Genomic DNA, 12,694 nt, shown 5'->3' on the forward strand with positions numbered 1-12,694 from the left:
ATCCTGGTTGGAAGCGGTGTGATGGTCTCAAGGTAAACGAAAACGCTGGCGTCTCAATTCAAGTCGCGTGAGAGCCATCACATCAAGGTCATTAATGCTAGACTGTGCTAGAGTCAAAGGCCGCTCACAGGTACAGTCCCAAAAACTCTGGGAACGCGATTTGAGGGAATTCACGGAGTTTGATTATGTAGGTTCTTTGTACTTACATACCATTCAGTCGCTTCCACATAATGCAATAGTTACGACAGAGATTGGAAGCATCAACGTCGGAACGCTGCCAGGCTAGAAGGCTGATTTACACTGGCAGTACGTTCCATCATGCAACCCTGACCTCCAATTAAGACTCTTTACTCTTTACAAAAAAAGTTATTAGCCCACTGTTACACACATACAAGAGAGAAGAATAACGATACAAGCACCAAAAAGTGTCCCAAGAATAATACATCAGAATAACACATCTGTGATATGGCAAACCAGTAGCCTTCACACCCAAATTCAAACTTCGCGAGTAACAAAATGCCAAATATAATGGGACCAGCCCTCGAGGACGCCAGCCCCCGACATAATGTGGAGACAGTCACCCGTTGAATGCTAGAGAAGGTTAACAAGTAAGGGTGACAGATCGGTATGTAGAAGCCTATTTGAAAAAGCTTACCGCGTCCGGTCTCAATCTCGCTGGTCTGTCGATCCCCAAATAATGCACATCTGGATACCGTGCTCGGTCCGCGAGAAGGTCCTGAAAAGACATAATATTAATATCGTGTCGAGTCCAGCGATTATCCCAAGGCGAGAAGAATGAAGAATGGCTCACCATGAAAACCTTATTGAACCTCCAGATTTCAGCCCAATTCCACCAGTTCCAATCAAACGGCAGGATCGTCCTCCACGGTGAACGTTTCTTGTGACAGTCCTCGTGGCCAGGGAGGTATGCTCTGACGAGGACCTTCCTATTTCTCAGCTTTCGTTCCTTCTTGTCCCCGTTCTTCCATTTGATCGGCCAGATCCGTCCAAGGCGTCCGCTCATGTCGTCGTGATCGGGGTGCAGCGATGTCGAGCTGTAGGAGGTGGGAAGTGGCGCAGAATGGGAGATCATCTTTTGAGCTTCAACGACCCAGCGCCCCATGACGTCTTGGTAGAACTGGACCAGGCCGTCGTAGTTCCAGACGGGTTTCGCCTTGCCTTGAGGATCACTACCGACCTCGGGCTCCCCTTCGCGCTTGTACCCATGGAAAAGGTTGGTCGTCCAATGGCCAGCCGTGCTGACCACCATCGTGCGGTAATTCCCCTCCGGTAGTGGCTTCGTGAAGATATCGAAATACTCCTGCGGTGAGATCGTCCAAACCGCTTCCTCACCAAAGAGTTGGAATGTGCTAGGTGTGTCATGAGAAGCAGGTTCGTAGAACTCGGGATGCATTTCTTTGTGCATCTTGACGAGATCGTCTTTCGACCAGAGTAGGTCGACGCGGCGGAAAGTCACCAGCGGAGTCGATGAGATATTGAACCCATTTGGGAACGCGAGTGATTCGGCGAGAGGTGAGGTGGGATTGAGATAGAGGTGCTGAGGCCACGCCCGGTCGTACATCGTCGTGAGTTTGGTGTAATCTGGATACCCAATGACGTGCGGGTAGAGTAGACAGGAGAGAGAGAAGAAGTGGTTTTCTGTGACGGAATCTACAATTGCACTGTGAGCAGATGGTGGTAGAGAACTACCTCTCGGGACGCACCACCGACCAGAAGCCATCCTCCGCCTTCGACCAATTCTCTCACAACCTCCTCCCTATCCCAGTCTCTCAATCCTGGATTGCCCCTGCACCTTCCTCCAGGAACCCACTCCCACTCTGTCGGGCCAGGGAATCGGTCAAACTGCTCCGGCCTATCCGCAGCGAGATGCCACCAATACTCTCTCGAGCTCGCACAAGCTTCAAACCGTGTAAAGGTCAACACGTCCTCCGATTTCGTCATGTTCTGCAGGTAAGCGGTGGGCGGTTTGGTTCCATATCCGGAAATGGGATCTTCAGGGTCTCCCTCTGCAACGACAGGCGGGGGCGAATCTGTGGAAGAGCTGGTCAAGTTGTAGGTTTTCGTCAATGGACCAGGTCTGGTGTAGTATGGTCGATATATCCACTCTCCGGCACTGTATTCATCGGGAGTGCACTGCGACTGCTTTTGCATCGGGCGGTTAAATCGAAAGGGTAGTTTCTGGAGGGACCATTCAGATTCTGGGTCCCTCAATGACGGGGCGAGAAACAGGAGACATGAAATGACGAAGACACACGCTACGACGAGAGCCTTGCGCGACCTGGTTCTCGTCAATGCCGTGCGGAGAGTGCTGTACACCACCCCGCCCTTGTTGCTGTTGTGCACTGCGAGACGGTCCAAGGGGCGGTAACCTGGGTTGGCCATCGAGACTATGCGCTGCGGTGTCAGCTGAGAGCTCGACAAAAATGCCTCAGGAAGAGCCTAACACACCGGGCGAAAGGTAGTACTGTAAACAGTGATTGAGATCAAGCGCCCGTTCCGGTCAGCGAAATCAGACGTGGACTGAAAATTCTCCCTGGCTGCATCAAGTCCAAAGTACCAGTCAGTACGGGGTCTTCATTCGTAAAATAGGCCCAACTCACCGCCTTCGTAGACTGAAGACAAGCTTGGAAAAGGCAACGCCCGCCTTCTACCCACAATTGTCTAAATCACTATCAGAGAATCAAATTCACCATGCCCAGGGTGTACACGTCCTTCAAAGATTGAATAACATGTCGGTTTTAGAGCGTCAAGGAGAATCCTTGTAAAAACAAGCAGAAACTTAGGATATTTGCCCGAGACGTGCTCATCGTCGTCGACAGCACAGAAACGCGCTCTCTGACCCCGCCCCGTTAGACCGGAGCCCGGTCCCTCGTAGCTCGGGCGTCACGTTTTTTGCCACGTGATGGACGTTCCGCTTTTCCTCGCTAGAGGGACCGGTCAATTTGGTTTAATTTTACCGTGTCGGTCCTTATGATCGCGCGGGTTGCCCATGTACCACCACAATCCACTTCGTCTTGAATTTATCTCTGCGAATTGACGCGTCAAAATCGACATGGATATGCAGGAAGAGGCCGTCGATACGACGCACATTGAATTTGGACCGCAACTACCAGATAAGACGTCGATTTCGTCGTTTACGACAGCGGAACAAGCTCAGGTCGCCTACGCATTGGTTGTCCCGGAAGAACGCGCGGTAGCATCCGGTTTTTGGTCGGAATTCTCGCATAAATGGATGCTTTGGGGCTTGAAGGTGTGTATGCTCATTTTCTTGGCTTCTGGAGGGTATATCGTGCCGCGGGAGTTCCAGATGAAGGCAACGATGGCTCTGTGCTCAGGATTTGACGCGCTCATCGACGTTGGGACTGGATACGGCAAAACCTTCTGCATGATACTCCCAGCATTGCTTTTCAATGGCATGATCACTCTGGTCGTCTCTCCATTGAAGAAAGTGTAAGAAATGCAGGTTCTCGAGTTGAGGAAATACAGACTTTCGGCGTTGGCAATCAATGAGGACACTGACAATGATAGGGAGGTTTGGAAAGTTTGAATACAACCACGTAGTCCATATATACAATCGAAATTGTGCTTGAAAACGCTTGTTCGAACGCAAATATAGTACCACTATAGCATCCTAACCATAGTACAATATTACAGATCTAAGAGCTCGTCCTCGGCTTCAGAGTCGGATGCTTCAGAACTCTTGGGACACGAAAATTCAAAATGTAAGTCCAGAGAACAATAAAACAGTATCATACCTCAAAGACTCCGTCCATTTTTCGCTCCTGTCATTCGTCTCAGATCCAGACTCCACCCCAGCTTCAACTCGGGCTTCAACCCCTTCAGCATCAAGTTCAGCAGCCCGGCCCCGTCTGTTACGTGTTGAAATCGCGGGTGTCTCAGCAGAAAGACGTCGTTCTAGATATCCTAAGACTTAATCTGCTCGAAGATGACCGCTGGGTGCTGGGGCTTCTGTGGATGGTCGCCTGGAACCGTGCTGATTTTTGGCGCCCGTTTGGGGTGTTTTTCACGACTTTCCCGGCTTTCTTTTTACTGTGCCTCCCAGACTCTTTTGTTTAGCCCTCTGCGTCCCATGTCATCCTAATAGCGTTGAAAATTCGGTCGAAATCGATTGGTATTAGGATAAAAAAGTGAAATACAGCGGAGGTGGACGACCCACCCGCCAAAATCCAACCAAATTGACCGGACTGCCTATCTCCGATAGGCGTCACGTCCGTCACCTGACAAAAAACGTGACACAGTCCGGATTCCGGACTACCGCCCCGTAGCGGAGCCCCAAATTGGAATCCCGACGCCACGTGCCTTCCCAAAGCGGTCACGCGACGTTCAAGTCACGACGCGCCCAAGCCCCACGCCAAGTCGTTCCCGCCATTGCACAAGTTTGCTTCCGTACCACGACAATCTGAATGGCTTTAGCGCCCTGAAACGACCACAACGACTACAACGACGATGCTCAGCTCAAGGGCTCACCAATTAGCGCTTGACGCGCCATATTACCCGACCAAGACCCCCAGTCGAGGTCTGAAACGGGCAGAGAATGCGGGAGCGAGAACTGTAGGACCCAAGGGCAAGAATGTGATGCGCACGCCTTTCGCAGCTGCTATAGCTCGTAAGTATCCTTAAATCCTCCCCCAATGCCTATTCCTAATGACGCTGGAAATATCCAGAAGGCAAAAACGGGTTCGCCACAACCGGTAAACCACGCCCATTCCTCGACAAAACGCCCTTCCCAAACCGGGTCCAACAACAGGCCAACCAAGGGTCATCCTCCAAAGACGGATTCGTCAAACTTCCCAAACTCGTACTAGTTGAGACGACTACGCAACAAGATACCGCCACTCCAGAGTTACAGCGTCCGAGTTCGACGAGGAAGAATGCCAGGTTGCCCAGGAGCGCGAGCAAGAACTTTGAGACGCCCGCGAATAAAGGGAATCATTGGGATGTGGGGGACGACTTGTGCTTGGAGTCACCACAAGCTGAGGTGCAGGAGACCATTCTGGAGGAGGACGATTTCGATGAGATTGAATACATGGCTCCAAATACCTTGGGTGCGTTTGTTATTCTCATTGGACGCAAGTCGACGCTAACCCCAAGTCCTCAGACCTTCCATACCAACCGCCTTTCGACTTTGACCTACCAGACTACAAGTCTCTAGCTCAAGACTTCCGAAAGGTTGTCTTCTCCATTCCATTCGACGACAGAGAGGTCCAGCTACCAGACATCGACTCCACCCAGCCCATATCCGAGTCATGGAGTCTCATGGCTCTGAAAGAACTCGGTGCGTTCTCTTCACATTCTCACAGTCCCCCTTCCTGACGATATCTCAGACGACGACGATCCATTCCGCCAACTTCAGCCAAAGGCCACCGCCCCCAAGGCCGCTGAACCAACAAAGCGAAGCGCGAGCTCACAGGTCCGGCGACCCACCCCCACCGCCTCTACTGGTACCACCGCCAACCCTAAACCAAGGGCGCCCATAGCACGACCAGCAACAGCGATGGCAGTGAAACCCAAGCCAACGAACGCGGGTGCCACAATCGCCAGGCCAGCATCAGCGTCAGCTCGGCCAAGAGCTGCAAGCTACGGCAAACCACCTCAAGCCCAGCAACCTGCTCGTAGTTTCTCAACATCCAATGCTAAGGGGACGACTGGAGCGCCTAAAATAGGGGCAGCCCAACGGCCCGCATCTCGTCCTGGCCTATCGAGATCGAATACGCTGACCGCGAAGAAGGAACCCTCCCGCCCTGCAGCGAAGCAAGATGAGATGATCTTCACGAGCCAACCCGAGTCTGTAGATGATTTCCTATTCGACGTATGAACACCTTTGTTGCATTTAGCGAAACCCTCCCACCCGCTGTAACATCGTAGCGACACCTGTATCACTAGCATCTTCCTTCCGCACATCTGAATCATATTCCAGTGGGTAGTTAGCAAAGTAAAAACGACAGTCTCTACATTCGAGAACAGGTTTCGCAGTCAGACACGCAGGAGACGGGTAAGTAATACTACAACTATAAATACAGCCTAGATGGTATAGCCCTACAACTACAGATATAATAGATAACCGAGCGCACAAATAGTGACGAAAATACAAGCGAAGAAAAGAGTGGCAAAGAAACGGTAAGCGAGGAGATAAAACAAAACCAAGATTCTATAGAAATGTGATCTTGTAGTAGAGATAATGGCTTCTTTGAAATGGACGTGGCCTCGGAAAGAAAAAGCAAGGGATAACCGTCAGCAACGAAAGCAAAATAACAAAAGGGAATGGAAGGATAAAGTGAATGAAAAAAAAAAAAAAAAAAGCAAAGCACGATTATGAAATCCTTTTCAGGATACCCGAGATATACTCCAACGTCCGTGCATCCAGCTGCTCCCCCTCGATCAAGGCATTAATGAAGTTGACCCTGTCCATGTTCGGCGGGCAATATCGATGCGCAAGCATATTGACCGCATTCTCGATCCGCATAGCAAACCAGTCGATAATCCGCATCAGGTCAGCGTCAGAGATTTGGTCGTTGATGGGTGGAAGCAGCGTTTCAGGGTCAGCAACGATCACAGGCGGACCTTGTGGCTCAGCCTCAGCCTCGTTCGAGGTCGCTTCTTCAGTGGTGTTGCTGCTAGAGCCAGGGTGGGGTCCAGCGCCAGGGAGCAAGCTTGCGGTCTGCGATGCAATGCTGCCCTTGCGAGCAGGTGGTGGAGTTTTGAAGAGGTAGCCTCCAGAGAGCGCCTCCAAACGCAAGCAAAGGATACCAAGTTCTTTGGTCTGCGGTACGCTGAACTGGATTCGCGATGCCGCGCCAGACACATTGGCATCCTTCATACCATGGCGATGCTCCAAGCCCTTGGGATAGACGGCAGTCAACATTTCCGTAAACTCGAATCCTTTGAGCTTGACCTCGCCAACCGGAATGAGCGAAATCCCGATCTCTCGAATACCGTCGATGGCGTCTTGAGGCTGGTTTCTGCTGTACTCCGTCTGCTCCTCGACCTTGTCATAGATACGCGCGTTGATCTCGCGCAGGACGTCGGCGCTAACCATGATCTGCCCTCCTTGTGCGTGGCTGTTGACTCGAGCCGATCGGTTGACCATCGATCCAAAGTAGTCCATCCGGTTGGTGATCCAATCCGTCTCGCAGACAGGCACACCGCAATGGATACCCATCCTGACAGACAAACCCCTCGCGATGATGTTCCCCGCTTCATCCCTGATCTCCTTTCCATCCTCGCATTCCAGAATTTCCAACGGCCATGACACGTTCAGCAACTCTTTCTGGACGGTAACGCACCACCACACCGCTGCCAACGCCGTCGGGAAGGAAACCATGAAACTGTCTCCTTCCGTTTTGACCTCGTAACCGCCGCATCGACGTAGGTGATACCGAAGGAGGTGATTGTGTAGGTGCATGGCAGTGGGCATGCCGGGATTGACCTCCCACAAGTGCGTCGAATTCCGAATGTCGGTAAAGGCGATCGCGATATGGCCGGTAGGAGCGTCGACTTCGGGTGGGAGGTGACGATTTCCTGGGATGCGTTCTTCCTTCTTGCGCTTAGGAACTTTCGCCGGGAGGACGATGTTGTCGAGAGTGGGTTGCCGTGAACGGGGGTCCTTGAACAGATCGCTGACCATGATGACCATGATCATGGTACTGCCGTCTGCACCGTAACTGATGGCGAAATCGCGCAGCTTTTGGGCAGCGATCATAGGGTCAATGTGGGCCACAGTCCTCGCGATGTCAACTGCAGTTTGGTGCGGCACAAACTCCCACAGGCCGCGATTGGCGATGATAATGAACTCGTCACGATCACCGAGCGGCTGCGAGAATATGTCTGGGGCGGCCCTAACCACAGGGACGAGGTTGAAATGTCCGAAAGAGCGGGATACTTCCACCTGGTCATTGATCAGACCATTGGGAGAGACCCAGCCTTCTGCTGATCGAATATGTGCGGTTTCTTCACGATCGTATGGGTGGTGTCGGTGGGACAGTCGATGAGCGACACCTGCCCTCGAGAGGACAGCGACCGCATCACCGACGTTGGCCACGTAGATCCTCTTGTCGACCACATAAAGGACAACAGATGTGGCTCCGATATTCAAGAGTCCGGGGTCGAAGCCGGAATTCACCAGTGTTCCGTTCGGGGCTGGCATGGGAGTCGCTTGAGAGTTCTTGCGTTTCAATTGGTGGATGTGTTCCCAAAGCTTCTGATTCAGCTCGAGGAACGTCCGCCGGAGAGCGTCTGAAACCCCGCCTTTCTTCTCGGGCAATTCATTCATCTGGCGAATGAAAACCTCGGTGAAATGGTCGTGAAGAAACTTGGAGAGTTTGTTGGGGCTGGTGCCGGGGAGAAGCCCTTTGGGGGGTTGACAGCGTCCGAACATGGCAAATATGGCCTTGTTGGGTTTGGGTTCACCTGGACTCGCTGGGAACTCGCGGACGAGATCGAGCATATTAAGGACATCGTTCCGCCCGAGCGAGTCTGCTATGCCGTACGCCATACCATTCACCGTCGACGGTGATGTTCGCACGCGACGTATATCCGTTTCATCTGGAATGTCAACCGAGGCGTCCGTGCCAGTGGTCGCAATAGTGACATCCATCAAACCCAGAACACGAAGCGAGGCGAGTTCTTTGAATCCCGCAAGCGTCTGACGTCCGAGAGAAGCAAAATCCAGTCGGCTGGTGCGGTTGTGGCTGGCTGAATTTCGGCTCGACTCGGATTTGATTTGGAGGCGGTTGTTCCCCGACAGGTTGAGATACTTGAGCTTCTTGTTGAAGTTCCTGCAAGACAGTTAGCACGCTACGTCCAAGCATTACCCGGTCATAACCCACCAGTTCCAATCGAACTCCCAGTTGTTGATATTGTATTTCAACATGTTGCTGCCGACGTCCAAGATACTGAGGTCTTTGAGCTTCCCGAGCTCCTGAGGGAGAGTCTGCAAACGATTTCCGTTCAGGAACAGTGTCGAAAGGCGAGTCATTCTGTGCAGGTCTTCAGTCGGTATGCTTGTCAGTTTGTTCCCGCTGAGATACAGCTCTTCTAGTTGCGTCATGTTACGGAAGAATATTGGGGGTAGCTCCTGGAGTTCGTTGAAGGAAAGGTTGAGGACGCGAAGTTCCTTGAAAATCATTAGCGGGTGTATCGATTCTTCTGTCAATCGGTTTTCTCCAAGGTACAGCCTCTCCAACGAATGAACGAGTGGTGGAAGTCCACTGGTCGAGGTGGTGGAAGCGGTTGAACCCTTTCTCGCCAAATACAGGCTGGAAGCATCGTCGATACCGACGTCGCTCGAAACCGGTGGATCGTGCCATGAACCGAGGAAATTCGAAGTAACGTTGATCCTTGTCAAGCTCGCGCAGTTCCATAACGATTGGGGAAGCTCGCTTAAGCTGTTGTTATGAGCGTCGAGGGTCTCCAGCTTTTGAAGACGCCCAATCGAATCTGGGAGACTGTCCAACCGATTATCGGAAACAGTGAGGGTTTCGAGCCAGCTCAGTTCCCCGAGGGTGTCGGGAATGGAACGAATAGTATTGTGGTCGAGCTTCAAGGTTTTGAGGGAGGTAAGGGTGCCGAGTGCGAGGTCGTCTAGGGATGACAGCTTGGTATATGAGAGGTCGAGGGAAGTGAGCGAATATGGAGAACGGCCGACCGGTCCGGGAATGAGGGAGAGCTGGGTGATGTCGTTGTGCGAAACATCCAAACCTTTCATGTTGGGCCCGATGGAAAGGTCGAGGGAGGATATGGCATTGTGGTCGGCGTAAACCTGTTGGATTTTGGGCAACATCAAGACAATAGTCAGGTCAGAAACCGAGTTCCGCCTGCAATCCAACATCGAGAGATTGTGGAGCTCTCTGGCTTGGTCGGGGAATTTGGAAATCTGATTTCCAACAAGAAGGAAGTGTTCAAGCTCCGCCAGTTGCCCGAGCTCTTCAGGGATGACCTTGATCGTGTTGAATGAGACGTCCAAGGTGCGAAGGTTCTTCATTTGAAACACCTCCTTGGGAAACTCCGTGAACCTATTGTTGGAGATATTGAGAGTCACCAAGCATCGCAGGCGCCCAAAATGCCATGGGAGCTTTTCGAGCTTGTTGTTCATGACATTGAGTTCCAGGAGGTTGGGTATGTGATCGAGGTATGCGTCGGTAAGGTCCGCAATGCGGTTTGAGGATAAATCGAGTCGATGAAGGGTGGAAGAATATTGGACACTCTGAGGAACCTTCTTCATTGCCATATTAGAAAGCCGCAGGTCGCGAAGAAGAGAGCACGATTGAATGAAGTCGAGCGGGATTTCGAGCATGGGATTGCGTGACAACTTGAGGGAGACAATAGAATCGGCGTTTTGGTGCAGCAATACAGGAATGGTTCGCAAACTTCGACCAGTGAGGTCAATGAAATCAAAGGATTCGAAGTTAAGGTCTTCCTCCTGTTAAAATCTCAGCAGGTCGAAGCGTCACCGGTGGGGTCGTACTTACCGGAGGACCTAAGAGCTGGCTTTTATAAGAAAATCTGAACAAGAAGGGTAGGTCTTCGAGTCCCAATGTATCCAAACCATCGATTGGGAGGTAGCCGGCAAGGGTTAGTCTTCGCTTCACGATTTTTGCGGGACGTTCAGTTGGGCCAAGTAACCGTTCTAGGATGGTGTCAACAGATATTCGGTCCAAGGACAAGGAGGCTCACCTCGCCCTCCTTCTGACAGATACAACCGGTCCTTTCTGTCGCTGTCCCACTTTGCCTTCGCAAACAGTTCTTTGTTGAGTTGCGCCACGGTACAATCGAGTGAAATGGCGACGTGACGCCAACTGCCGTTTGAGTGGAAGATCTTCATCCTGTAAATCAGTTTGTCGGAATGAGATGATCTTGGCCGCTTCCGTCTCATCGCTTTGGGCGTCGATGGGTCTGCGACTGGGGGCGGAAGGGTCGGCCGTTCCGTAAGTGGCGTGGGTCTGTCGACACTGTGGCTACCGTGTACGCTCTCGTCAGAACTGGAATAGGCGGCGGCTTCCATAGCGTCTTCATCATAATTCTCCACTGCCCAACTTTCTGGAGGAACCCATGTCGGACTACCTTCCGCCCCTGTCGAAATTATTGAATTGGTCGCATGGTGTCGGTACAGAGTCCCGTTCGGCGAGATGACGGTCGTTGGCGATATCCTTCTATCGTTTGCTCGACGTCCAGAGTGCGAGGATGACTTTACAAAAGGGTTACTGAAGTCGGAGGGCTGAAGCTGTCTATAGTCGGATCCTGCTGGCTGATGTCGCAAGAACACCCCGTAATCCGAGCGACCGCTGCTCAGTGAGGGTGAACTCGGCTCATGTCTTTGAGCAGAGTGTGCCCTTGGGTCAATGATTCCGGACATGTCGCGGATATCGAGGTCCATGAGATGCTGGTGTTCCAGTTCGTCCTTCTCTGGCGGTGTGGGTGGGTGCCGCGACTGTTTCCTCTTCTCCTTGCCTTTCGCGGATTTCCCCAGTGAGAGAAACGAACTGTTTGCTGAGGCAAGATTCATGAAAGACGAGGAGGGCAGAGGTGGTTCTGGCGGCTGTAGCGATGGATGTTGTGAAGCGTCGGTAGACTTCGAGTCAGATAGGGCGAGATTGGCCTTGCTCGGCCTGCCCCGCAGTTTGGAAAGGACATTCAGCCCAATCGATGACTTTGACTTGCGGATCTCATTAGAGTGGGATGACGAGCCGCTATAAAAGTTGTGTCGCGAGGAATCGCCGTCGCCTTCAACCGATCTCCTGTTGTCGGGCGGTATGCTGAGTGTGCTTTGTGACTCTGAGTGCCGGGGATATCTTGAGCCATTACTGTAGCTTCCGTTTCGCGTCGTTGCGATAGATGACACCGAAACCTTTGGAAAGTTGAACGATCGAAGCGGTGATTTTGGCGGCGGCGTTGGCTACAACGGGTGGTCAGTCACGAACATCAAAGACGACCGAGGCCCAAATTTCCAGTTTCCTGTCCATGGAATCGTTTCATAAATTCTGCATGGCAGCCATACTCACTGGAATGTCTAGCCAGGGCGCAATGGTAGAGTCGTCGTTGGCTGGCCCCGGTGCTATATGCGTCATTCTGGCGACACCGTTGTGGTCAACTGCATCCTCGCTGAGCCTAAGGCTCACTTCTGTCATCGTCGACCCCCTTCGACGAGACATTTCGTGAAAAGCGAGCGCAAGGTGGGGACGTTGTGGTGGACGACGGCGGCGACAGCGACAACGACGATGGTGGGTGGTGAAGTCAAGAAAGGGCGAATTCCATTTACAGTTTCCAGACCGCCGGTGTCCACATTGATTGCCGGTTCCCACGCCCTTGTCACTCTGCCATCTCCTTGTCTTCCTTCCCTCCTTTGACCCGGGCGGCTGTAGTTAGCTGCCCATAAAGAGTACGGAGGTATCTTTCAACGCGTGAACGATAATCTGATTCCAGATTTCCCCAAGACCTTACCGTCCCAATTCCGTGTGTTTGTCGGTTTGTGGGTGCGCTGTAAGGTCACTGGAACATCGTCTGTCATACCATCGGACGTCTGCTTAGCTACTGTAGCTCGTAGTACAAAGGTGGGAGAGATGGTGTCGAGTATATCTCAGATCAACAGCCTAATCGGAAGTGACAGCGATACTTGGACCTTATACTGGGAAAAGAAAGCTGAACACTTGCCAGAGCG

At 52.1% G+C, this 12,694-nt stretch overlaps 4 protein-coding genes across 4 annotated transcripts; 2 read left to right on the forward strand and 2 right to left on the reverse strand.

The window, feature by feature from the left end:
- Positions 1–495: 495 nt before the first annotated feature.
- CC1G_02337 (hypothetical protein) lies at positions 496–2,403 on the reverse strand (the record flags this gene model as incomplete). Its single annotated transcript, XM_001830834.2, has 4 exons — positions 496–591; positions 656–736; positions 812–1,671; positions 1,725–2,403. 4 exons carry the CDS (start codon positions 2,401–2,403, stop codon positions 496–498), a joined length of 1,716 nt encoding a protein of 571 aa, XP_001830886.2.
- Positions 2,404–3,073: 670 nt separating this feature from the next.
- Positions 3,074–3,475, forward strand: CC1G_02338 (hypothetical protein; the record flags this gene model as incomplete). The annotated part of the gene is made up of 1 exon (XM_001830835.1): positions 3,074–3,475. One exon carries the CDS (start codon positions 3,074–3,076, stop codon positions 3,473–3,475), a length of 402 nt encoding a protein of 133 aa, XP_001830887.1.
- Positions 3,476–4,488: 1,013 nt separating this feature from the next.
- CC1G_02339 (hypothetical protein) lies at positions 4,489–5,857 on the forward strand (the record flags this gene model as incomplete). Its single annotated transcript, XM_001830836.1, has 4 exons — positions 4,489–4,648; positions 4,707–5,087; positions 5,141–5,317; positions 5,367–5,857. The coding sequence occupies 4 exons, from the start codon at positions 4,489–4,491 to the stop codon at positions 5,855–5,857; spliced, it is 1,209 nt and encodes a 402-aa protein (XP_001830888.1).
- A 495-nt stretch (positions 5,858–6,352) lies between these two features.
- Positions 6,353–12,164, reverse strand: CC1G_02340 (adenylate cyclase; the record flags this gene model as incomplete). Its single annotated transcript, XM_001830837.2, has 5 exons — positions 6,353–8,816; positions 8,868–10,459; positions 10,509–10,666; positions 10,714–11,932; positions 12,039–12,164. 5 exons carry the CDS (start codon positions 12,162–12,164, stop codon positions 6,353–6,355), a joined length of 5,559 nt encoding a protein of 1,852 aa, XP_001830889.2.
- Positions 12,165–12,694: the final 530 nt, after the last annotated feature.

Source organism: Coprinopsis cinerea (assembly GCF_000182895.1).
Source record: "Coprinopsis cinerea okayama7#130 chromosome 3 map unlocalized cont3.3, whole genome shotgun sequence".
Classification (NCBI taxonomy): domain Eukaryota; kingdom Fungi; phylum Basidiomycota; class Agaricomycetes; order Agaricales; family Psathyrellaceae; genus Coprinopsis; species Coprinopsis cinerea.